The 26,952-nt window shown below is 42.6% G+C and overlaps 1 protein-coding gene and 1 long non-coding RNA gene across 2 annotated transcripts in view; one reads left to right on the top strand and one right to left on the bottom strand.

Annotated features, from left to right (window-relative positions):
* bloc1s1 (biogenesis of lysosomal organelles complex-1, subunit 1) overlaps positions 1-26,952 on the bottom strand; it is a 103,846-nt gene that overhangs the window by 55,668 nt on the left and 21,226 nt on the right. Inside the window, exon 2 of the mRNA XM_048523266.2 lies at positions 21,933-22,005. Within this exon, the coding sequence (XP_048379223.2) occupies positions 21,933-22,005 (73 nt within the window). The remainder of the gene's footprint in view (positions 1-21,932; positions 22,006-26,952) is intronic.
* On the top strand, positions 438-21,955 carry LOC125448176 (uncharacterized). Its single transcript, XR_007246665.1, has 3 exons — positions 438-716; positions 7,278-7,331; positions 21,908-21,955. It is a non-coding gene; the product is annotated as an uncharacterized LOC125448176 (long non-coding RNA).

Genomic DNA, 26,952 nt, shown 5'->3' with positions numbered 1-26,952 from the left:
TTGGGTTGTAGGGTGTGGTACATCAACAGTGGATAAAATGCTCTAAGTTCTCAGAAATCACCAGCTTAGTGTTAGAAGTTTGAAGAAGAGGTGACTTCGCACAACTTGCATTCTGCTACACTATAATTGAAACTGATAACCAGCCAAACTTTTAAACTCTGAAGTCGAAGTGCATAACTTTTCCAGGCAATTGACTTAATTCCACTATTTTCAAATCAATTTCTCTCTACAACCTCTGTTCAAGCTCTAGTGGGCTTATGTTTCACATATATTTGCTACCTTTGATTATGCACCTATGTGGTCTTCTTCATGGGATCCCAGGCAGATCCTGCAGGCAGGCTATTCAGCTGGGTGTGTCATCATTAAAGAGCCCCGTCATCTGTTCAACAGACATCCACACACACATACAAGCTTTTCACAAGGATTGGGGAAGCCAATTGCAGTTCTTGCTGTGGGCGAGATCAGCTAACTCAGAGCATTTACAGCATCAAAAACATTCCTAGTTTTAACAGAGAAGAGATTATACCCCGTGGAAGCAGAGGTAATTTGGCCAGGCTGTGGGTGCAAGTCTCTTGCCATTCTAACTTTGGGACTTTATTTAAATGTGCTTAGCCTAACTTCGACGGTGAGCCCAGCCTCGATAGCATCAGGCAAGAAGCCAAGGGTTTGGTGAATGCCTCAGGAGGATGCAGCCAGGTACAGACCCCAGCAATCAGGTAAGTGGTGAGGCACTCACTGGGGCAGGGGGTTGAAAGCCCAGGAGCTGAGGTTTCCTGGTGTGGGCACTGCAAAGAAATGTTTAAATAAATGAATAAAATAAAGCAACTTTTTCCATCTTCCTGTGGACTTGCTTCTTCTTCTTGCTCAGTGCTTCTGCTGAAGCTGGCACGAGACAGCACAGACAATTGCTCATTGCGAAATCAACTGACATAGGTCCAAATCATACCATTAGGCTTTAATCTTGGAACGTCAATGAGAACTTCATTGGCTTGTCTGATAGTCTCTGTAAAAACGCTGTTAGGGCTTCAACACCATATATTACAGTGATCAACTGAGACAGCTCAAACAACTCTTATTCAAAAAACATCAGTGCTGACAGGCTTGAAGGTGAAAATGCTTTGGAGAGAATACTGACCACACAGCGACAGATTCAAGGGATGGCTGAAAGCATTTAATCAAAACAAGCATAATATCAACTGGTGATAATTTAGCTCTAACATGCTATTGCGCTGAGCAAACCTTCTCCCCCAAGGTTAATAGTATGTACAAAAATACTACTCCTAAAACCCACAACTTGGCAAAAAATATTGAAAGATAAAAGCATCACTTTTTTTTGTAATTGCTTGGAAATATAAGCGGAAAGAAAAGGCTCTCATGGTGATACTTATTTTTTAAAAAAATCTCAGGATCTCAAACCTCTTTTTTTAAAAAAAGAACAAATTTAAATGCTGCTGTTGCTGTTCTCCAGGGATAGAAGAGGTTGTGGGAGAAGAACTGGAAGCACACTGCCAATCTGCAAGCTTTTACAAAGGTGGGGGGAAGAAAAGAGTGAGTTACACAAGATTGGGAGAAATTATTTTTGCTTGCCTTCCTCTGCAGACCAAGGGTTTTCAATTTGGTTTACAATTCCACAGGCAGCACATGTTACCCAGTACCCTTCCCATGTGGCTTTGCCAGGGATGGTCAAATACCATCAAAAGAATTTTAAAAATGTTGGCAGGTTGTTACAGCGTGGGAACGGGTGAGGAAAGAGGAAAAAAAAAGAAGCAAAGCCAGGCTCAGCTCTGTCCCCTCATACAATTCATGATCATACAGGCACTTAGCAGGGGATGACAAAACATAGCGCTGGGAATAACATGCCCTAGCCAAGTGCATTTTCTGCAGTGGAAAAGGCACACAAAATAAGAATGGGTCCACAACTCACCACCTCCCCAACCATCCCCATAACATGGAGGCTGGGCAGTTGCCAAAAATCAGCTACTGTCCACCAGAGATTTTTAAAATAACCTGTTTTGACACACTTAAAACATAGAATCCTTTCCACAGTGTGGAAGTAGACCACTTGGCCCGTGAGTCCACACCGACCCTCTGAATACCATCCCACCCAGACACCCCATCCCCCATCTTTGTGCCCTGCAATGCCCATGGCTAACCTACCCAACCTACACATCCCTGCCCACTATGTGTAATTTAGCCTGGCCAATCCACCTAGCCTGCACATCTCTGGACTGTGGGAGGAAAACAGAGCACCCAGAGTAAACTCACGCAGACACGGGGAGAACGTCCACACAGACAGTCGCCCGAGGGAGGACTCGAACCCGGGTCCCTGGTGCTGTAAAGCAGCAGTGCTAACCACTGAGCCACCGTGCCACTTCTGTGACAGGTGGGACTTGAACTCCGACCTTCTGGCCCAGAGACAGTACCACTGCATCACAAGACCCCTTTGCTCACCATCATACATAACTGAAGAATTAAGCATCAATTGAGCTTGATAAAACATTGATCAACCTGTCCCACCATAATACGATTGGTATTTCAAATGGCAGTGAGGAAGATAGGTGCCTGCTTGGGTTGGGGTGGGGTGGTGGGGAGTGTTCTTTGTTAATCAGGATACCACCCCCCAAGGTGGCCAAAGCTCCCCACAGATGCCTTTCCTTCCCTGGGTCTTGGATCCATTGTGATCTTCACCTTGGGTCTGGTCTGAAAGCATTCTCCTTCTCCTCTCCCCTTTTCCTCCACATTCAGCAAAGACAACTGCTAACCTTCGATCTGATTGGATTACCTTGTCTGGTGCACACCACATTTAACTTTTCATTAATTGGGGGCATGAGTTTCCCACTCACTGTTGACTTAATCTCCACCATCTGACTTAATTTGGAGAAGTTGTGATTTAATGAGTATTCAGGGCAAGCAAACTTAAGGGAAAAAGGGATTCCCACAACTAAATGGTGTTATCCTAAAGCCCTGCTGAAATGCTGATGATTTAATCCCTTAAACTCAACATGGAATGTCAGCTCCAGCCTGATTAAGTCACCCTACCCAGATTCTTTCCTATTCTTGATAGCTCCATTAAATTCTGTCCACTATGTGAAACCCAGACTCAAGAAATCACAAAAGGGTGCTAAAGATATTCATGTCTAAGCTGTACCATACGAGAACATTCACTGATGCTTCAGCATGAAGCAAATTATCTTGTTCCCTGAAAGCGACAACACAAGTGGATAAGCTGGTAAAGAAAGCATCAGGCATGCTTGCCTTCAGTGGTTGGGGCACTGGCTGTGAAAGCTGGTAAGTCATGCTGCAACTGTATAAAACTTCAGCTAGGTCACATGTAGACTATTGTGTTCAGTTCTGATTGCCACATGATAAGAAGGATGTGGAGGCTTAGGAGAGAATGCAAAGAAGTGATGGACTAGTGGTATTATCGCTGGACTGTTAATCCAGAGGCCCAGATAATGTCCTGGGGACCCAGGTTTGAATCCTGCCATGGCAGATTGAATTTGAATTCAATAAATATCTGGAATTAAGAGTCTGGAATGAATCCATTACCAATTGTTGGAAAACACCATCTGCTTTAGGGAATGCCCTTTAGGGAAGGAAACGGCCATCCTTACCTGGTCTGGCCTACGTGTCACTCCAGACCCACAGGAATGTGGTTGCCTCTTAACTGCTCTCTGGGGCAATCAGGGATGGGCAACAAATGCTGCCTATGATGGGCAACAAATGATGCCCTCATGAAAAAAAACATTTACAGGGATGTTGCCTGAATTGGAGTGCGTTAGGCAGAAGGAGAGATTGGACAAACTGGGATTGTTATCATGAGAGTGTTGCAGGCTGTCCCAAGGGGTGACCTGATGGCAGTATATAAAATTATGACAGGTGTGAATAGTTGGAATCCTTTTTCCCCCAGGGCGGAAATATCAAATACTAGAGGCCATAAGGTTTAAGGTTAGAGGGAAAAGTTTAAAGGAGATGTGCAAAGCAAGTTTATTTTTGCAGAGGGTAGTAGGTGCCTGGAATGCACTGCCAGGGGAGGCGGTAGAAGCTGATATGATAGCAATGTTTAAGAGGCATTTAGACAGACATGAACCAAGGGATCGGTTAAAGTGTGTTTGCTTTAATGCAAGGAGTATCAGGAATAAAAGTGATGAACTTAGAGCATGGATCAGTACCTGGTGCTATGATGTTGTGGCCATTACAGAGACATGGGTTTCTCATGGGCAGGAATGGTTGCTGGATGTTCCAGGGTTTAGAACATTTAAAAAGAATAGGGAGGGGGGGGGGGAAAAAGAGGAGGGGGTGTAGCACTACTAATCAGAGAGGGTATCACAGCTACAGAAGCTTCCATTGTCGAGGAAGATCTGCCTACTGAGTCAGTATGGGTGGAAATTAGGAACAGCAAGGGAGTAGTCACCTCGTTAGGGGTTTACTACAGGCCCCCCAATAGCAGCAGGGAGATTGAAGAAAGCATAGGTCGGCAGATTTTGGAAAAGTGTGGATGCAGTAGGGTTGTTGTAATGGGTGACTTTAACTTTCCTAATATTGATTGGAACCTGCTTCGAGCAGAAGATTTGAATGGAGCTGTTTTTGTAAGGTGTGTTCAGGAGGGTTTCCTAACGCAGTACGTTGACAGGCCGACGAGGGGAGAGGCCATTCTAGACTTGGTGCTCAGAAACGAGCCGGGGCAGGTATCAGATCTTGTGGTGGGAGAGCATTTTGGTGATAGTGACCATAACTGCCTCACATTCTACATAGCTATGGAGAAGGAGAGGATTAGGCAAAATGGGAGGATATTTAATTGGGGAAGAGGAAACTATGACGCGATTAGACATGAGTTAGGAAGCATGGACTGGGAGCAATTGTTCCATGGTAAGGGAACTATAGACATGTGGAGACTGTTTAAGGAACAGTTGTTGCGAGTGATGAGTAAATATGTCCCTCTGAGACAGGCAAGAAGGGGTAAGATTAAGGAACCTTGGATGACGAGAGCGGTGGAGCTTCTCGTCAAAAGGAAGAAGGTAGCTTACATAAGGTGGAGGAAGCTAGGGTCAAGTTCAGCTAGAGAGGATTACACGCAGGCAAGGAAGGAGCTCAAAAATGGTCTGAGGAGAGCCAGGAGGGGGCACGAGAAAGGCTCGGCAGAACGAATTAGGGAGAACACAAAGGCATTTTACACTTATGTGAGGAATAAGAGAATGGTCAAAGAAAGAGTAGGGCTGATCAGGGATAGCATAGGAAACTTGTGTGTGGAGTCTGAGGAGGTAGGGGAAGCCCTAAATGAGTTTTTTGCTTCTGTCTTTACGAAAGAAACGAACTTTGTAGTGAATGAAACCTTTGAAGAGCAGGTGTGCATGCTGGAATGGATAGAGATAGAGGAAGCTGACGTGCTGAAAATTTTGTCAAACATTAAGATTGACAAGTCGCCAGGCCCGGACCAGATTTGTCCTCGGCTGCTTTGGGAAGCGAGAAATGAAATTGCTTCGCCACTTGCGAAAATCTTTGCATCCTCGCTCTCCACTGGAGTCGTACCTGAGGACTGGAGAGAGGCAAATGTAATTCCTCTCTTCAAGAAAGGAAATAGGGAAATCCCCGGCAATTACAGACCAGTAAGTCTCACGTCTGTCGTCTGCAAGGTGTTAGAAAGGATTCTGAGGGATAGGATTTATGACCATCTGGAAGAGCATGGCTTGATCAAATACAGTCAACACGGCTTTGTGAGGGGTAGGTCATGCCTCACAAACCTTATCGAGTTTTTTGAGGATGTGACTAGAAAAGTTGATGAGGGTTGAGCTGTGGATGTGGTGTATATGGACTTCAGTAAGGCATTTGATAAGGTTCCCCATGGTAGGCTCATTCAGAAGGTCAGGAGGAATGGGATACAGGGGAACTTAGCTGCTTGGATACAGAATTGGCTGGCCAACAGAAGACAGCGAGTGGTAGTAGAAGGAAAATATTCTGCCTGGAAGTCAGTGGTGAGTGGGGTTCCACAGGGCTCTGTCCTTGGGCCTCTACTGTTTGTAATTTTTATTAATGACTTGGATGAGGGGATTGAAGGATGGGTCAGCAAGTTTGCAGACGACACAAAGGTCGGAGGTGTCGTTGACAGTATAGAGGGCTGTTGTAGGCTGCAGCGGGACATTGACAGGATGCAGAGATGGGCTGAGAGGTGGCAGATGGAGTTCAACGTGGATAAATGCGAGGTGATGCATTTTGGAAGGTCGAATTTGAAAGCCGAGTACAGGATCAAGGATAGGATTCTTGGCAGTGCGGAGGAACAGAGGGATCTTGGTGTGCAGATACATAGATCCCTTAAAATGGCCACCCAAGTGGACAGGGTTGTTAAGAAAGCATATGATGTTTCGGCTTTCATTAACAGGGGGATTCAGTTCAAGAGTCGTGAGATCTTGTTGCAGCTCTATAAAACTTTGGTTAGACCGCACTTGGAATACTGCGTCCAGTTCTGGTCACCGTATTATAGGAAAGATGTGGTTGCTTAGGAGAGGGTTCAGAGGAGGTTTACCAGGATGCTGCCTGGACTGGAGGGCTTATCTTATGAAGAGAGGTTGACTGAGCTCGGTCTCTTTTCATTGGAGAAAAGGAGGAGGAGAGGGGACCTAATTGAGGTATACAAGATAATGAGAGGCATAGATAGAGTTGATAGCCAGAGACTATTTTCCCAGGGCAGAAATGGCTAGCACGAGGGTTCATAGTTTTAAGCTGGTTGGTGGAAAGTATAGAGGGGATGTCAGAGGCGGGTTCTTTACACAGAGAGTTGTGAGAGCATGGAATGCGTTGCCAGCAGCAGTTGTGGAAGCAAGGTCATTGGGGTCATTTAAGAGACTGCTGGACATGCATATGGTCACAGAAATTTGAGGGTGCATACATGAGGATCAATGGTCGGCACAACATTGTGGGCTGAAGGGCCTGTTCTGTGCTGTACTGTTCTATGTTCTATGAATAGGCAGGGAATAGAAAGAAATGGGCTATGTGCAGGTAGATGGGATTAGTTCAGAATGGCATCATGGTCAGCACAAAGATGGTGGGTCACAAGGGCCTGTTCCTATGCTGTATTGTTCCATGGTTGATAAAAGGAAGTTCTTACTCAAAGCCAAGACTGAACTGACTGCACTCCATCCTCAAAAAATCACGTTGCAAAATTCAATCTTTTTACAGAAAGTACCTCAAAACTGTACACAAAAGTAAATAGAAATTGTAAACAGAACTCTGCGTGTGAATGACCTTACTTGAAAATTTAACCTGTTGTTCTATCTTTACAGACTTGTTTCAATTTCAAGGATTGCCTTCCACAGTTATTCATTCCACGTTGAGAGGTTTGTAAAACTGCCTTTAGCTATGTAGTGTGCTTCAACCACAAAACACTCAACTTTATCAGTTTTTCGTTTGAACAAAGATTAAATTTCACAAATGTAAGGCTAAAGATTTAAAGCTCATGTATTAAGCAAGAAGACTGGCAACATTTATCTATGTTAAACTGCTAGTTTTATATATTGTAATTATTGAAAGGGAGTTGAGCGAGCCCTTGCATTCAACATACCAGGTACGGCTCAGCTACCAAACATTTCCTCCACCCATATGAGAAGCACTTACAGAAGGTCAGAATTTTCTGACAAATACAAAACAAACAAAATCCTCTCCTCTTGTGTATTGCTCAGTTTTTCAATTCTATAACACACTAATGAGTGCTTCTTTGTCTGAACGCTTCAAAAAGACTCAAAAAGGTCTATATTTTTGTCATAACGTGGCAGCTTTTCTTTAAGAACATGGGGTCTCTCCAGCATCATGAAAATGGTTCCAGAGGCTGAAATTTGACCTTCCGGGCGTTTTTCTCTAGGTTGACATTACGGCACTGGGAACTGTCCCAGCTCAACACACCCAGCCAGTAAAAATGTTACTGGCTGTATAGAAATTGCTTCAGTTCTGAGATGGAGTTAGCAGTCTGTGGGCATCTCCAGTTTGGGTGCAGCTTTAACAGTGTTGCTAAAGATAAAATGGCTCATGACAGCTTTTGGAGAAGGGTTCCTCCCAACAGCATGAACTCATGACTGAATAATTATGAGCAGAGCAGCTAATCCACAACAGTAACCATCCAACAAAGAGAATCAGATGTTTATATGTCCCAATCAGTCTACAAGTAGCTTTTTATAATAGAAAAAAAATCTAATTTATGGCTCATATTTCATACAATTAATGAAGATTATATCTGAAACTGAAGTAGTTGAAAAGACAGTCTATGCCATGGACATTCAAGAATCATTGACAAGCAAAGGAACAACAAAAGAGCCGAAGGACAATTCTTAGCCCTCTTGTTAAAAAAAAGTTTGAGTCTACCCATTACTTTAAATGCCCACATAAGGGTAAAGGACTGAAACAAACAAAAACAGAAAGCACTCGAGAAACAAGAGTTAATGTTTCCAGTCCAGTGCCATTTCGAAGGGTCACTGGGCTCAAAACGTTCATTATTGAAATGTTTCTCTCTCAACAGATGCTGCCAGGGCTGCTGAGTTTCTCCAGCACTCTCTGCTTGCTTCAGATCTCCAGTATCTGCAATTCTTTGTTTTATAGAAGAGTAAAGGTCATTTAGGTCAGCCTCAGCAACTCCCCAAATTCAAGCATCCCAGTACCAATGACATGACTTTAAAGCATTTAAACTACTCAACATTAGTTTGATTGACTTCACGTAGCTTGCTGATATTCTCCCGACTATGCACAAACTAAAGGGCTTTTTCGCAAGACAAGCTGTTTTTGATTTTCTGTGGGATGTACCATCAGTTCTCAAGCTTGCTTTTAAAAGACATGGAAAAGTAACATATTAAACTATTGAACTAAATGCTTTCATGCAAATTTTAGTGGACAGATTTTTCTTAACGTTTGAAAACATTACTGCTTCTCCCACTTCACAATTGCTTTACAGTCATATGAAATGGATGAGGCAGACAGCCTACATCGGCATTGTTCAGAGCTGATTGACAGGAAACAGCTTGTGAGATGGAGGATAGGCTCCATCCCAGCCCAACCCCCATCCCCTGTTGATAGTTGTTATGAGAAGTGAAGAATGCTCGAAGAATCGCGAGGCCCATCACAAAGAGCGACTGAATTGGTTCAATCAAGGGTGCAATTAAAGGTGAAATCTAGTTGGCACAATCATTCGAAAAAGCACACAGTATCATCTCCTGGGCCTTGATCGAAAACAAGTAGGAGCAGTGGCAGATGGCTCATTTTCTCATCAGCAATAACGTAGACATTTCTCAGACCAGATGCTGTCAAGAGCTAGTGGCATGTTTTACTGCTAGAAATAAGATTTTTGTGGTCATAGGCATTTATTATTGGCTACAAATGCCTCCACATGTCACACTTCTCACATGGGGAAAGTCATATTGGTTACAAAAAACTTTGCTTAAGAGACAAATGCATGCAGGGGTTTCTAGCTAAGATTGAACACTGGCTGCTAACTCATACAATAAGTTAGACAGCAGACTGAATGAATGCAACAAACTGAGTACCCCCTCTAGCTCCTACAAACATGTCTGTAATAAGCTGTATTGTTTTATAAGTTAGTATTTGATATTTTAATGGTGACTCAAGCTCTGGGTCTTTGCTTTTGCAAACCTATAATGAGGAGAAAGGGCACAGGTGCAGCATATTGTAAATTAGTAAATTTTTTTCATGTGTATCTCAGAAGTTTGATCCGAACATTTAATATTTTTGGCAAACCACTCGTGCATTTATTTGGATTCTACATTACAACAGTTTATGCAGTTTACCCATAACAGTGGGTATTTTACTCTGCAAGTGCTTTGTTATCAAAAGGATCTTTTGTTAAATCTATTTTAAAAACTAAAAGAAAGTGTGGCTTGTTCTAAGTGTCACATAAACTTTGATTTTGACCTTAATTTTGCAATTTAACAGGCTCCCTTTTGTATTCTGCAGAACAACATCAACTGTAGCTTCTTCTGAGCCACCTACATCAGGATTTTGAGAACTACCAAAGCCTATTTCACATCCACAGTTTAGAAGCACTGTAGCCTGGGTGGAATTGGATTGCCATCACAGGCTACAGAATTGTTTACAAAGTGTAGTCCCGCGCTAAAACTGTGACAAAAAACAATTGAGAACGGGCATGACTGGCCAATGTTCAATCAGCACTAAAGCAGCTGCTTTGTGAAGTAACTCTGCATGTCTGCATGTAGAGAGTCAGCAGTGCATGCCACTGCACAACAGATTTTGCTCTTGTATCTCACCATTAAAAATAGAGAGCTTTCCAGATGGTGCATGGGTAAGGGCACTGCGTGGTGTGGCACAAAGCCATATCGGGAATGAATACAGGTGTGATTCCCATCGTCACTGAAGGAGCTGATTCCATGCTGGGATACCAGCTCAGGCTCCAACATCGCTGGCATTATGGAGTGGTGCTGGTGTTAGTAGTTGGGGAGGGAGTGGGAAGAAAATCAGTCATTGTTCCACAATGTATGGCTGTTATCCAAATAAGCTCAATGAGAAATGCATGTGCGTGCCAACTGGTCACATTACACAGAATTTACAGACCAACTGCTGAGGTTGGAGGCCAGGGTCTACCTTCCACACAAGCTCCACCACAATGCCCTTCTCACACACACTCACAGTTTGACTTTACATCCTGATTGGGAATACAGCCCAGTGGCTATCCAGGGAAGCAGAACAGAGGTCCAGATGATTTTAATCTGAGAGCCTTGTAAACACGCCACTGGCTTCCCAATCAAAATGACCTGGACATCAGTGGGAAACAGCTTCCTGGCCAGTGAAATTGGTCAGGAAGGCTTTGCCAGGAACTGTCCCTGGCACTGGGGAAAGTGACCAGGAGTTGGGGCCTGGGAATGCTATGACATCAATAGCAGTTGGTCAGGGTAGGGAATTATCCTGTTCAAGATCCACACAAGGAAACTATTTAACAAAACGTTTTTACATTTTCTTTCTCAGCTTTTCTGGTCCCAGATGGAGTTCCCAATATGTTCAAATCTGGTGGGGAAGCCAGTACTACTCTTTTGCTCGTGGATCAGGTTAATACTGCAATTGGTCCTTGTATATGACAAGAGTCTGACTGGGGCATTTAAATGGTGTGGTTTCAAATGGGTCTCCTTGCCACCTGCAATGTACAGTTACAGTTGACAAGACTGGAGACACAGTGGTAAGTCTTATTGTAACAGCTGTCAGCCTGGCAGAAACCAGGGCAGGGAAGTTCTAATTTCATCCCATTTGGTTCGGGCAGATGAAGACAAAAAAAAATTAATCTATTTTTCTAATAAACCTTTTCAAAGACATTATTGCACACCTCTGGAGATGGTGGGACTTGAACCCAGGACACTACCACTACACCAGAAGACGGCACAGATGAAGACAAGCAAATTGTAGTTAAGTACAAGCAGGGGCCTGTCGCTTACAGATCGGTGCTGCAAATTAAGAGAGAGCAGTAGTTCAAGTCCCACTTGCTCCAAAAGTGTACAATAATATCTCTGAACAGGTTGGTTAGTAAATAGGAGGCAGGAGGTCTAGGTTCAAGACCCCTTGTGCTAGAGGTCTATCATAACATGCCAGAACAGGCTGATCAAGATAATCATAGGTGAGGAAGGGCGAAAAACTGTGGGTGTTTGGGGACGAGTGGCTGGAAAATCAGCTCTAACCATGGAGAATTAATCCAAGAAAAGAATAGAGGCCACACTGAATATAAAATAAAAGTCACTTGGGGCGCATAGCAAAAGACCTACAAAACATTAAGTAGATTAAACACGGCAAGAAACTGTAGGGTAGAACTTCACAAAACAAGGAGGGGGGCATGTCCCTGTCTATATCAATGGTTTCTGGATGTGAGTTTGCTCGCTGAGCTGGAAGGTTAGTTTTCAGACGTTTCGTCACCATTCTGGGTAACATCATCAGTGAGCCTCTGATGAAGCGCTGGTGTTATGTCCCGCTTTCTATTTATCTGTATAGGTTTCCTTGGGTCGAGCTGGGCTGGTTTTGGGATGCGTTGGAGGTGGGGGGATGAAAACGAGCTGGGCTGGTTTTGGGATGCAGTGGGGGAAGGGGAGATTTTGAAGCTTGTGAAGTCCACATTGATACCATTGGGCTGCAGGGTTCCCAAGCGGAATATGAGTTGCTGTTCCTGCAACCTTCAGGTGGCATCAATGTGGCACTGCAGGAGGCCCAGGATGGACATGTCGTCTAAGGAATGGGAAGGAGAGTTAAAATGGTTCGTGACTGCATCCCAAAACCAGCCCAGCTTGTCCCCGCCTCCCTAACCTGTTCCTTTCTCTCACCTATCCCCTCCTCCCACATCAAGCCGCACCTCCATTTCCCACCTACTAACCTCATCCCGCCTCCTTGACCTGTCCGTCCTCCCCGGGCTGACCTATCCCCTCCCCACCTATACTCTCCTCTCCGCCTATCTTCTCCTTTATCCATCTTCGGTCCGCCTCCCCTTCTCTTCCTATTCTCCCCATCCCCCTTTCTGATGAAGGGTCTAGGCCCGAAACATCAGCTTTTGTGCTCCTGAGATGCTGCTTGGCCTGCTGTGTTCATCCAGCTTCACAAATTGTTATCTTGGATTCTCCAGCATCTGCAGTTTCCATTATCTCTGATTAACTAGCCCATGACTGGTTGGTAAGTGGAATGTTTCAGTTCTGACATGACCCGACTGTTTCATTCAGAGGGTCTTGTGGCAAACTAGCAGTTACTACCTCTGGGACAGAAGGTCCAGGTTCAAGTCCCATCTGCTCTGGGCATGTGTCACAGCATGTCTGAACAGGTTGACTGAAATAATTACCACTGTTTTTGGAGGTAGAAATTAAAACTAGCTGCCTCCCTCAAATAAAAGGCAAAGATCTGTGTAAATAGCTACACCATGCTCTCTGTACGCCATAAAGAGGAAGGATGGTGAGGAAACAGCGATCACAAATTCAATTCGACCTGTCATGTTTGCTTTCAGTACAAGAAAAAGCCTGCTAGTGCATTGTCCAGTGCACACTCAAGCAATTCATGAGTCCAGAGCCCAAGTCTCTAGTCCCTCCCTTAAGTGTGAAGTCTCCCATGGAACACACCATATATACATTATAAACCAAGCTGTGCCTGAGTATTTTCAGAATTGTAAGTGTTTGCTTCTATCATTGGCATTTGAGACCAGCAGATCAAAAAACTGATTTGCATCATTATTTGGGAACAGCTTTGGCACCTATAACTTGCCCGAATATTTCCAGTGGAGGTGGGCTGTATGCAAGTTGGGTGCTGCCCCTTCAATCTTACCTGGTTTTCTGAAAAGGAAATTACATTTTGTTTAATTTCTGAGTCCTATGAGCAGGTAACGGCTAACACAGATAAAGGGAAACTCGTGGATATGGTGTACGAGGATTTCCGGATGACATTTGACAAAATGCCACATTAAAGATTCCCACACACAGCAAGAGCCCACGGTGCAGGAAGTAACATGTTAGCATTAAAACAGGAGTGGTTAGCTAATAGGAAACAGAATAGGCATAAAACGGATCATCTTTAAGCTGGCAAGTGAAGTGCTGCAGGGATCAATGCGGAGGCCTCGACTATTTACTTTTTACCAATGACTTGGATGAAGGCATTCAAGGCATGGCTGTTAAATTTGCTTCTAACAAAGAGATAGGTAGCATAATAAGTTGTGAAGACATTAAGAATAAATTAATGGGCAAGAAAATCTGGCAGATGATGGGAAAATGTGGGAAAATGTCAATTTGTCCACTGGCAGAAAGTATGAAAAAGCTGCATATTACTCAACAGTAAGGATGCAGGTACAACAAGTGATCAGAAAGGCACATGAAATATTGTTATTTAATACGAGGGGAATGGAATCCAAAAGTAGGAAAGTTTTGTTTCAGTTATATGGGACATTGGTGAGACCAAATCTGCAGTACTATGCACTGTTTTGTTCTCTTAATTTAGAAGAGGGTATAATTGCATTAGAAACAATTCAGAGCAGATTTGCTCAATAGTTTCCTGGGAAGAAGGGGTATTTTTATGAGACAACCATGGGCTTGTATTCATTGGAGCCTCAAGACCGAGAGAGGTGATGTCATCAAAACATGCAATAGTGAGGGGACTTGACAGATCACATGCTGAATGGATGTTTCCTCTTGTGGAAGAGACTAGAACTAGGGGATAGTTTAAAAGTAATGGGTCTCCTATTTAAGGCGGCAATAGGAGAAAACCTCTCCTCAAATCTGTGGAATGCTCTTCCCCAGGGAGTGGTGAAAGCAGGGTCCTTGAATGTTTTCAAGACAGAGTTTGATTGAAGGTCAAATGGTACGGAGGTAGATAGGAGAATAGAGTAGACAGTATAACTGGATAAACCATGATCTTATCAAAGGGTAGAACAGGCTCAAGAGACCAATTGGCCAATGCCTGCCCTTAACTCACGTACCTCTACGCAGTCGACAGCATAATGTATCGCATTTATTTAAAATGCTTTAACCTAAAAAAAGCCTTCATCACTGTAGCTTTATGCTCAGGCTACACACCTTTCACAGGCTTTCTGCATATAAATCTACTGTTGCGTTGTTAAAAGGTTAAGAAAAGGTATACTTGTTAAGATTTGAAGTGAAATTTAGGCAACTGATTCTAACTAGTTTGCCACGATCCTTTATTTCTGCAGAAGAAATGTTTACCTCAACAGGATTTTCGCAAGCCTTCAAATATGTTCCACTGCAACTTTTGAAATTCAATTAAAATTGCTTCCCTTAGTCTCAGCTATGGTTCCATTAACAGTTCTTGGAATGTGACCCCCCTCATAAACAAACACCTTTTTAAAAAAAAAGTTGGCAAACTGCACACAAACATTTGTAGTGAATTTTCCTTCTCTTGTAACGTTGCCCAGCTGTAATTTTTTGGCTCTGAAGCAAGTGCCACAGCTATAGAATTTCCTGCATTCAACTGAACCACATGTATAGCAGCTAGGAAAGTAAAGTGCTAAAATGTTGCTCTCTCTATCTGCTTGCAAAAGGGTCAAAGCATGAAGAGGACACTAATTCTCTGTAACTTGGCAAAGTTGTGTCTTGTCCGCATCCACGTTCTGGCAATGCCCCAAAGAGACAGAGGCTTTTTTTACATTTATTCTCCAAATGTAAGGATCACTTGAGGCTTAATTAATCGCCCACCATGGGGAAGCGATAGCACATGGGGAAATGTCCCTGAATCAGTAATCCAGAAACCCAGGTTAATGTTCTGGGGACATGGGTTCAAATGCCACCATGGCAGAAGGTGACATTTGAATTCAACAAAAACCTAGGAGTAATAAAAACTCCTACCATTGATTGTTGGAAAAACCCATCTGATTCATTAATATCCTTTAGGGAAGCAAATCTGCCATCCTTACCTGTGTGTGGTCTTCACGTGATCCACAGCAATGAGGTGGCTGACTCTTGGCTGCAATTGGGGATGGCAAATAATTGCTGGCCTAGCCGGCAACATCCACATCCCAAGAACAAATCCAAATAATCTTGCCCTCAGAAGCATCCACTTCTTCATGGTGATTTTTTTTCTGACAAGGAATGGGCATTAAAAATCAAGGTCAAGTCAAGATGTCAAGTACCATTCCCTTAAAATGAAAACTGAAAGAATTGCAGATGCTGCAAATCAAAAACAAAAACAGAAGTTTCTGGAAACGCTCAGCAGCTCTGGCAGCGTCAGTAAAGACAAATCAGAGTTAATTTTTTGGTCCAGTGACCCCTCCCTAGGACCATTCTCTCAAAGATGGTTGGGAATCCGACAGACTTTGACAACAGCACAGCAGCTTTCAGAAACTCATTTGGTCTCCCCAATAAGTAATTTGCTGTTCAACATCTCTTCGTGACTGTGGGTTGTTCTGCAGACAATGAAGGCTGCTCATTTTTGATCCACGTGGTTATATATTTTTGCTTGGTTACCATTGAACTAGTTCTGTGACAACCATGCTCAAACCCAGTGGTCTGGGCACAGGAGTCTAATACTGTTGACTTTATTTGATCCCACTGGACTGAAATTATGTTGAGTGTGTGGAAGTTTTCCAGATTGATCATGAGGTGCACTCAGAATTCCTGATTGTAATTGGTCTACTGTAGGGTTGAAACAATGATCTTCCTTTAGAATGTCTGGGTCTTGCAATATCCTGCTGCTAGTTGCATGTGCATCACTGATCAAACAAGCCCATGATCTGTTCAGTAGGCACCAGTTTCCCAAGTTGATCAAGTGATGCAGATGTCACTTAGGTCACTGACCTGAACAATGATCTAAACCAGGTACTAGATGATCTAGAATTTTTAATAAATTCATTCACAGGATGAGGGCATTGCTGGCAAGGCTAGCATTTATTTTCCATCCCAGTTAATACTCAACCACAATGCTGAGAGTCTGGATTCACATGTAGGATATCAGTTTCCTTCCTAAAGGTCAGTGAAACAGATGGACTTTTACCAACAATCAACAATAGATTCACGGTCAATAGATTCCTAGTTCTGGATATTTTATTGAATTCAAATTCCAACATCTGCTGTGGCAGGACTTGAATCTAGGTCCCCAGAACATCACCCGGGAGTCAAGCTTAACAGTCCAGTGATAATACCATTAAGCTATAATGCATCATTAAGGTTTCATATTTCTCTTTCTGGCAGAACAAGGTATTTGTTAGAATGATGCCATGCTGAGCACACTTTCAGGAGGGAATGACACAACTTGCATTGGCGTTCCCACCCAGTTTTTGCCCCAATGGTTCCACTCCAGACATTGGAGTTATGGCCAACTCTGGCATAAAGTCTCCCAGAAAGATGAACTTTTCTTCTTCTGAGATGGTAGTAAGGACTTTGTAAAGGTCAGAATAGAACTTTTCCTTAACGTTATCAGTATGTAGGCTTAAGCACTGATGATGGTAGCATGTTAATTATTGGCATTTGGTAATTTGTACACATACAAAATCAGCCTGATTAAATGTTGGGATTGAAATGACAAGTGGCTTAATTGCAGGCGTATCATGACAACCCTGAAATTCACAAACTGCCAGACCTTCTACATTCTTCAGTAACTACTTGGCCACATATTTGTTCTAAAAGCTATAAGACAACCAGAATAAAATGTGAAGGATTGATTAGAGAAACAATATTTTAAACTTGAATACAATGTAAGAGACCACATCTTTTCATTTTTGGACTGTGGACTGAAAACAAGAAAAACAGACACTGCTTTTAAGAAGTAAAGAATAATCAAGGAGTGTTTGCAGCTTTGGAAAAAGAAGTAAAGCCTCCTGATACATATGGGACATAGTACCAGCTTGAATCTAGACAACTTGTTGTGGGGCCAGGAGGGCCTGACATAGTAACAACCCTCTGACTGGTTAGGTTGCAGTTTAACACAGACTCTGAGGCAAGAAATAAGGAGAGAAGCAAGGAGACCTCCAGAGGTTGGCTGCAATCAGTCTCTCTTCTCATTCTCTAAAAGTTGCTATCTTCAATTTTATGTTGGAAAAACAGTAAAATACAGAGACACTGAAAGAAGCATTTCTAAAACCCAAAGACAAGCCCATGTCCAACTATGCAACTTGATTATTGCTGTGCTTAATAGAGGTATCAATGAAGAATTTAAATGATCATGAAACTGACCAAACTAATTTTGTGATTTAGACTAGTAATACAGAACGCTGGTCTCCTGACTGCAATTTTCCCTTCCACTCTGTGCCTGTGTTGCTTTTTTTCCCCCCCCTGTGTGGTCATGTATGTATGTGGGAGAATTTTAAAAAGGGGGTGAGTTTAAGTTACATAAATTCAAAATCCTGTTCTTGTCAAGGCAAGGGTTTTACAATAAAGATTTTTTAAAAACTGTTACTAAAGAAAGCTATTATGGTTTGCTTTCACCCTGGGTAGCAATCAGAGGCAAATTGGGAGTACTGGGGCATTTCATTAAATCTTCACATTTGCGGCAACTCAGGAATAGTTCAGCTTGATTTCCAGTGCACACTCCAGTGAGTTGCGACAGTAGAAAAGAACCAACAGCTATCGTGAACTCCTGATTAGATCAACCAGATTGGCCCACAATGTAGCTTTATAGCCCTACCCTAGCACACAGTGATGCAGCCATGTTCAGCTTTGGTTTGATGTTTCAGAAGTCTTGAGCACAACGCCTCTGCAGGCTCTCCTTACAATCCATTTCTTGGCGTTTCCCTGACAGGAACATAGGACTGAGGAGGAAGGGTAGATCATTTGGCCCTTCAAGCCTGCTGCACAGTTCAATAATATCATGGCTGATCTGGTTGTGGTCTCCCGTTTGCCTCCCGTAACCTTCAAATCCCATGTCTATCAAACAATCTATCTAACTGAGCCATGAATAAATTTAAAAGTCCATCCTCCACTACCATCCATGAAAGAATTCCACATGGCTACAAACATTACACAGAAGTGGGAAGGGGTTGGTGTTTCTAAAAGATAGCAGGACGCAGAAGAAAGTGGTGGCAAGGGAATAGAATTTAGGTGTACAAGGTAATGAGAGGCATGGATGGAGTCGATAGCCAGAGACTTTTCCCCAGGGCAGGATTGACTGCCACGAGGGGTGATAGTTTTAAGGTGTGAGGAGGAAGGTATAGAGGAGACGTCAGAGGGAGGTTCTTTACCCAGAGAGTTGTGAGCGCATGGAATACTTTGCCAGTGGTAGTCGTAGAAGCAGAGTCATTAGTGACATTTAAGCGACTGCTGGACATGCACATGGACAGCAGTGAATTGAGGGGAATGTAGGTTAGGTTATTTTATTTTTGGATTGGGATTATTCCATGGCACAACATCGTGGGCCGAAGGGCCTGTACTGTGCTGTATTTTTCTATAAAGGAGGAGCGAATTGTTATCATAAAGCACAGCTGTGAAACCAGAAAGAAGCAGGGGCTTACAGGCCACGCAATCTGTAACAAATTGAGTGCCTGAAGCATTTCAGCACCCCCGCCCACCATCACATCTGCTTCACACAGCTGCTACAGTACTGCTGAGTGATAGGTCACACTGAGGTTAAGCAGCTTCCACTACAGTGAATTTTACCGTGGAAGTAAAACTATGATACCCAACCCGAGCAAAGTACAATCTTGAAGGATACCGCTTCTCAATTACTCCAGGATGATTACATTTCTCGTGTGGAAATCTGAAACACCGAGAACATAACAGCAATAACGTACCCGCTCTCACTCACTCAGCTAATTTCACAAGTAGCCATTATAACGTTTAACTCATTCACTGACTTGACTGGTCTGTTTATGCCTTTTACACAGCTGGGACTTCTTGGTACTTTTGAATGATATGCAATACAATCATCCGTTTCCGTGAGGCGCGGAGACTAGGACCCGTAGGCACAGCCTTAGAATTAGAGGGGGTAAATTTAAAACGGAAATGAGGAGACATTTCTTCAGACAGAGAGTGGTGGGCCTGTGGAATTCATTGTCATGGAGCACAGTGGAGGCCGGGACGTTAAATGACTTCAAGGCAGAGATCGATAAATTCTTGATCTCACAAGGAATCAAGGGCTACGGGGAGAGTGCAGGGAAGTGGAGTTGAAATGCCCGTCAGCCATGATGAAATGGCAGAGTGGACTCGATGGGCCGAATGGCCTTACTTCCACTCCTATGTTTTATGGTCTTATCTCCATAAATATCATACCTGTTATCATGAGAATTATACCCTCGTTGGGATTTAACATTACCTACCACTCCTTTTTGCTCTCATGATACTGCACTTCATTTTCCACTTGTAAAGGCATGCCACCTTATCGATAAAATGAAACAAAGTAAATTGGCTGATTCATCTCAGGCAATGCATGCTCTGAACAACTGGATTTTGTATGGTTTTGTCTGGAATTGTACGTAAATAAAGTAGGACAAAATCTGAGCAAGCCATTCATAGAGGGTCAAATTAATAAATTTAAGGGTGTTATTATGGTTCCATGATTATAAGTGAAACCCAACAAACGGCTTTCATTTGGGTATGAAATAAAAACATTGCTGGTTTCGAATGACTTGCCCAGCATAAAGCCTTTTCTCAATGACTAGACACAGTTACAACATTTAAAAGACATTTGAATAAGTACACGAATAAGAAGTGTATGTGGCAGGATATGGGCCAAGAGCAGCCAGGTGGGACTAGTTTAGTTTGGGATCACGGTTGGCATGGACTCGTTGGACCGAAGGGTCTGTTTCCACGCTGTATGGCTCTATAAATGCTATTTCAAAAGAGACATATGCAGCCAAAATGAGTGCAAGGTTGGCACGTGCTTGCTGTTCACAACTGTACCATTTTCAAATTTGGGATTCATTCAAAGGCAGCTTGTTGCCCAGTGGTCAATGGCCGCAGGTGGGCATCTCGCCAGAGCAGAGTCGAAGTGAGCATGGGACACTAGCAAGCAGCATGTTGAGAGGTTAGCAGCAACATTGCTACTTTTCCTTGTCTCACAAGTGATTGAAACTGTTACTTCAATTTGCAAACGGTATCCTACAACCAGAGAAGGATCCTGAGATGAACAGCAGTTAAACAACAGTTGTTTTGGACTGGAACACGGAACATGCTTTCACAGGCCTGCCTGAAAATTTGTGACTGGAGGGCCCGAGGAGCAGTCACTACATCCCTGCCATTTTCAAACCACCAGCTGCCTCATCAACATAAGGCTGAAAATGGCCCAAAAACAAACCCAGCAGAAGTCACTAGACAGTAACCAGATATGGCTTTTCTAAGCAGGTTAGAGTGGCTCAGTGGCTAGCACTGCTGCCTCACAGTGCCAGGGACCCAGGTTTGATTCCACCCTTGGATGACTGAGTGAAGTTTGCACACATTCTCCTCACGTCTGTGTGGGTTTCCTCTCTCAGTCCAAAGATGTGCAGGTTATGGTGGATTGGCCAGGTGGAATTACTCATAATGCTCAGGGATGTGTAGGTTAGGGTGAATTGGCCATGGGAAATTACCCAGAGCGTCCAGAGATGTGCAGGTTAGGATAAATTGGCCATGGGAAATGCAGGGTTACAGGGATAGGTTCGGGTGGGATACTCTTTGAAGAATTGATGTTGACTCAATGGGGCAAATGGCCTACTTCTGAACGTTAGGGGATTCTAAGAGTACATTGATGATAACTAGAATATCCATACTAATATCAATTTTCAAGCAAAGCCCCAAAGCTTAGGGCCTGTTCCTCCATTGTTCCAAGTCTCCCTGTTCTGTACAGCTGTTAGGATTTTACAAATAAATGTACTTTACAGGATAACAAAGTGTGGAGCTGGATGAACACAGCAGGCCCAGCAGCATCTCAGGAGCACAAAAGCTGATGTTTCGAGCCTAGACCCTCTCTGATGAAGCTGTTAGCCCAATGATAAACACCTTTAACTACTCACTGGCATTCCATCAGTAGATTTTTCTATCTTTAGAGAATATTGAATACAGCTTTTGTGCTCCTGAGATGCTGCTTGGCCTGCTGTGTTCATCCAGCTTCACACTTTATTATCTTGGATTCTCCAGCATCTGCAGTTCCCATTATCACCAATGTACTTTACAGATTGTCTTTGGATTTTTTTTACATATGATGGAGGATTCGTCACAAGTGAAAAGGGATTTGTACTCAGGGAGATACAAATTAGTGGATCTATCTAAACAGGACCTACAGCAGGACATAATCCTGCCTCGGGGCAATCAGACCATTATCCTCTTGTAATTATCACGGATGAGTTGAATATTTATAATAACAAGGCTGTCAGAAAACTGAAGGCAGTGAATCTTACAGTAGTGCCATTTTAAAGGAGGGAGAAACACCTAGCATAAAAATGGTAAAACAGGAAAACAAATGATCAATCATTTTTACAATCATAAGCTCTGAAGAAATGTACAAAAACATGTATTACTTTTTTTTTAAAAAGGTCATTGATAAGAACAAATACCAACCCAACATTAAGATGATCCACCAGTGCCTCCGTGAGACGTGTAGCGGCTGCAACAGCTTCTCTCCTCCTTTTTTCTGAAAGGAAATGAAGACATGAAGTTGGCGAAGAACTGCCTAGTCACTCTATTTTATCCTTGCCCTCTAAAAGGAAGAGAAAAGTAACTACATAGGCACGACCTAAATAAAACCTTGCATTCTAAATACTCAGTGTTGCTATCAAAAATGTGCAATTAGAATAATCAATGGAAATGACTGTCCTCACAGCATACATAGATTAGATATATGAATGGGCTTGAAAACTCGAATGGTATCTAACTGCTCTGCGCTGTTAAGAGGCTTGCGTAAGACAGACGAGAGTGACACACCACGATCCCCCAACAAGCAAGACTGAGAGCTTCACAGGATACACAAATGCCATTCCTTGCTCCCTGTCCTTGACACAAAATGTTCGCTCCTCCAGCTGCATCAGAAGATTGGAGACAACACCACGGCAGCAGGAGTACTTTTCCATTCTATGACCAAACGAGACTGATGAAGAGTCATCTAGCCTCAAAACGTTAGTTTGCTCTCTTCCCATCGATGCTGCCTGATCAGCTGTGATCTCCAGTGTTTCTTGTTTTCAGAGTAAATATGCCAATGTCATTTTGAAATGATTTAATTGCAGAAGAGGTCAATGCGTTTTCACTTTTCAAAAAAAAAAGCACCTTCCCCACCTCTCCCAAGCTGGAAAACTATTCCAAAACAGTTCGTAAATGCCTCTTCAAAGTAGCCACTCTGTGGCCAACCTAAACACAGTTACCATCACAAATGAGTGGAGGCGTTGGGAAAGCAGTGAGGAGTTACCACAGGATGATCAGGAACAGAATTATTTACCCCTTTATTCCCTTCCCCAAAATTAAACCACAAAGTAATTGGGGTAGTCACTGTCTCCCAGTCCCCGAACAGAGATCTGCCCATTCAACACAACCCAAAGATTGAACCAGAGGTCTTTTTGGTCTGAGAAGGTCAGTACCACATTTGCCTTTTATGCTATCTCAGGAGTTTAAGAACAGTAGCGTTTGAATCAACATTGAAAGATATTTTGTTTCTCCATTTTATTTTGCTTAGATTAGCAGGACAGCAAAAGGTTGAATATTGCATCGATGTCTTGTACCACAGAGTGCGCCAGCTCTGTAATTCCTCACATTCTCAATATTGGCCTTGTCATAGGAAAGGAGACATAAAAAGCTTAAGTGCCAAGTGGAAGGCAGGAGCCTGTTCACAAAGAGGAAGAAGCACTGAAGCAAAAATGCAAATATGAGTCACTTTTGGTTAACTTAGCATGCTTTTGGTTAACTTGGAACAATTTCTGGCAGTTGGATTGACAGCACCTTACGAATGCAATTGTGAAACCCAGAGAAAGCATCTACGGATTCTATAATTGAGGATTTTAAGCTGTTTAACACTGGTGGAGAAGTAATAGTCACAGGTCTGTCACTAGTGCTGGAGGTAACTAGAAATAGCACATTAATTGAATCAATAAAAAAATTGATTTCATCATCAAAGCTTGACTTCATATATTTTGAGATCTGATAAAATCAAAAGCATCATTCAAATCAATTCTGACAAAGGAATTGAAAATGACCTGAAACAGAACCCTGTCATTTTGTCTTCTCTGATGCTGACCTATTGTGAATATCCAGCATTTGCAACTTTTATCTTGCTGTTTTGATCTTACTAGAGCACCATTAAGACAATACGGCATTTCCTACAGATTTAGTACAATATGATAAACATGCTTGGTGGTGAAACAAAAACAGCAGTTGCTGGAAAAGCTCAGCAGGTCTGGCAGTATCTGTGAAGAGGAATCAGAGCTGATGCTTCAGAGCCAGTGACCCCTCCTCAAGAAACGTTAACTGATTCCTCTTCACAGATACTGCCAGACCTGCTGAGCTTTTCCGGCAACTGCTGTTTTTGTTTCTGGTTTACAGTATCTACAGTTTTTTTTTCAGTTAAACTTGGTGACGAACTGGTTTTGGTGACTGGGTTGCAAAGGCTTTGTTAGATCAAATGGAATGTAGCGCAGAGTGGCTGCTTAAATATTTTAAAAGGAAACAGGGGTTGCGGGGGTGTCCAGAGAGAACAACATATTATTTTGGGCCTCTGGATACTGGATCCACACCATATGTCAGCAGTTTTTGGAGATTATTATTCCTTACCTAGACTGTGGGAAAAGATGCTGGCCAGACCTCAATGTCTCTGCTCAGAGAATAACTTGGGTCTCCAAGGTAATTAGAACAGGGCCAACTGTGACTGTGGAATAACTTTATCTCCACTAGAGAACACAGATTGCTCTGATAGTGTTTATTCCTTGAAGCCATCTGTTACACTATGGGACGAGGGGTAGAAAATGCTGGACACAGCAGCCAGATCAATCCAGTCAGTCAGTAATTTGGTATTACTGCCACATTTGATTTGATTAGTTTGATCTTGGAAACTGTGGGTAAGTCACAGCCAAGTAACTTAAGGTTGGCCTATTATAACATTTATTGTAATGAGTAGCTTTTACAGTGAATGGCTGGTGAAGGGAAAGCAATAAATGTCATGCAGAAGACTTGAAATATTTCACAAGCTCTTGCTCACTTACAATTGCACAAATGCCAGCATCCCGTGAGACACCTTGCGCAACTTCATGCGTGAGCTTAAAAAGTGAATGCCAACCCGTTATTCAAATTTGGAGGGTATTTCAACTAGACCAACATGCAGTTTGCAGCAGGAGTCACTGGATAGTGAACAGAAGTGGGAACCCTCTTTCAGGGCCAAGATCACAGAGAAACTGGAATTTTCCAAATAGACCGGCTCACTCAGATCAAGAATTAAAGATAAACATTTGTCTGTATGGCTGATTACCACACCAACAGTTCATTTAACCACATAAACACAGGGGAAAGATTGCATTTATTACTTTCACTGCCTGTGAATCATTGCATGAACATGTTACTGTACAGCAACTACATCTCAACAAGGTGGAACTAAAACATATGGTCTCTGCACATAATTTTTAGCAGTGGACAAAGTAAGATGTAGTTGAAATTGCAAGAGCAAAAAAAAACCTCTCAAGAAAAGTGACACCCAGAAAAGAGAATGCCAGTATTTTGGCCACTTGATCAGAATTGAAAAGCTACAGGGATCTCTCCTAAAGGGAAATGGAAAGAAGGGTTGACCTAGTTAGATGACAGATGTCACAACGCAGTTGTAGACAAGCTACAGAGAATGCACGAGGCTCGCGCAAGACAGATGACACACCACGACAGCAGACCTCCTCACACGAGTAGATACAAGCAGCAGCAGCACTTTGTTAATGTAATCTATCTGCTGCAGGACCTATTCTGTCATGAATCACATTTCCAAAATTACTTTCACAGCAATACTAAACATCAGTATTAAACAGCTGCCCATTGGTACCAGGAGAAGTGCAAAGCTCAGTGGAAACAATTTAAAGACCAAGACAGGATTACAAATCAATTTAGCCACAACAAATTGGTTGTTCTGTGCTGGGTAGATATTGCAACTTCAAATCCAGGAGCATTTTATAAAAAAAAATCTTCTGCTATTTTCATTTCCACCTACAAGACAGTGCAGACCAAAGATTTCCCAGAACCCATTGTAAAACACAAGTGGAGATGGCCTCAGAAATTTCACTAGCAATGTGAAGTTCAAACTGAAACAAATTTGCTCACACAGAGAGGTAGCAGTGTCGTGATTGCGCTAAAATATGTAATTTTCAATTTCTATGATCCAATTTTAATGCCCAAGGCCTTTCATAGATGAAGATGGGTTTTCAAAAACAATGGAGAAAACAGTGATTTAAAAGGCCTATTGTAGTCACCTGACAAGACCAAACGAAGCTCATGAAACCAACATAAGATAAACAGTCTGAACCAAAATTAACAATCTATGAAACTCAGCCAGGCACGAAGAAACCTTTGTCTCTTAGTTTTGATATTGACCTTTCTGAAATTTTACACATTTGGATAATTCACACGTAATTTTCATCCATCTTGAAAAAGCAATGATGCCAGACAGGGGAATATACATATAAACTGCATTTTAGGCAAACTGCTTTTGGGCAGAGTAGCACAGAAGAGAAGTAAATGGATTGTAAAGGACTGGAAGCCTGTCTCTCTACAGTTGCGGTCTCTGATACAACGATAATGACTGAAGGATTTCAACTTAATTCTGATATAGTGTTTATATTTTATTTAAAGGATGAGAAAGTTGCGCGTTAAATATAAAATATTTGTTGTGACCAACTAAGGAGGTTCAGAAGAGTGGAATCGATCCATCACTTTTCACCTGGTTGTAGCATTAAAACATAAAATGCTTTCTGTATGTTAATAATAAAGCAGTGGATTGGATTATAATTTCAAAGCGGGGTACTGGATCAGCATTTGAAAATGGGAGACAATTACAAAAAGTGTTTGGAGAACGAGCAGAAAAATGGAATTGGGACAAATGGTTCCCACAGAACTGGCACTGACAAAACTGACTGAACGGCCTCTTCCTGCATTATAGCTCCTATTGAAAATAATTCTATGATGTAATTACAAGCACTGGCGGCGCACTGCAATCAAATTTATAAAACACATACCAATGGCAACCAAGGCCAGATATCCCTTTTGGTTTCATTCCAAAATTAAACATGGAGTCTAAACTGCCTAATTTAACTAGTTTAGATCTAAGTAAGGAGATTCAAAATGTTTTTGCCAAGTACTTCGTTCAGGCAGAGGCCCAAAAAAAAATCAGATCTTAAACTTTCAAAAGCTTTAACTAGCTACACTCTACGCAGCAGCTATTCTATCCTAATTGAAATAACTCCACAAAGGCCAGTATTCCATCACTAAGTCACCTGTTATTCACACGTGCATAGTACATGACACTGACCCAGCTAGCTCAAAGCCAGCTCCTGGAGTGAGCAGAACCCCTGACCCTCCTGCTTATATCTGTCAGCCAGGGCTCCTTGATTAGACCAGATCAACAACC

Source organism: Stegostoma tigrinum, chromosome X (assembly GCF_030684315.1).
Source record: "Stegostoma tigrinum isolate sSteTig4 chromosome X, sSteTig4.hap1, whole genome shotgun sequence".
NCBI classification, from domain to species: Eukaryota; Metazoa; Chordata; class Chondrichthyes; order Orectolobiformes; family Stegostomatidae; genus Stegostoma; species Stegostoma tigrinum.
This window is presented reverse-complemented; position numbering and strand designations above follow the sequence as displayed.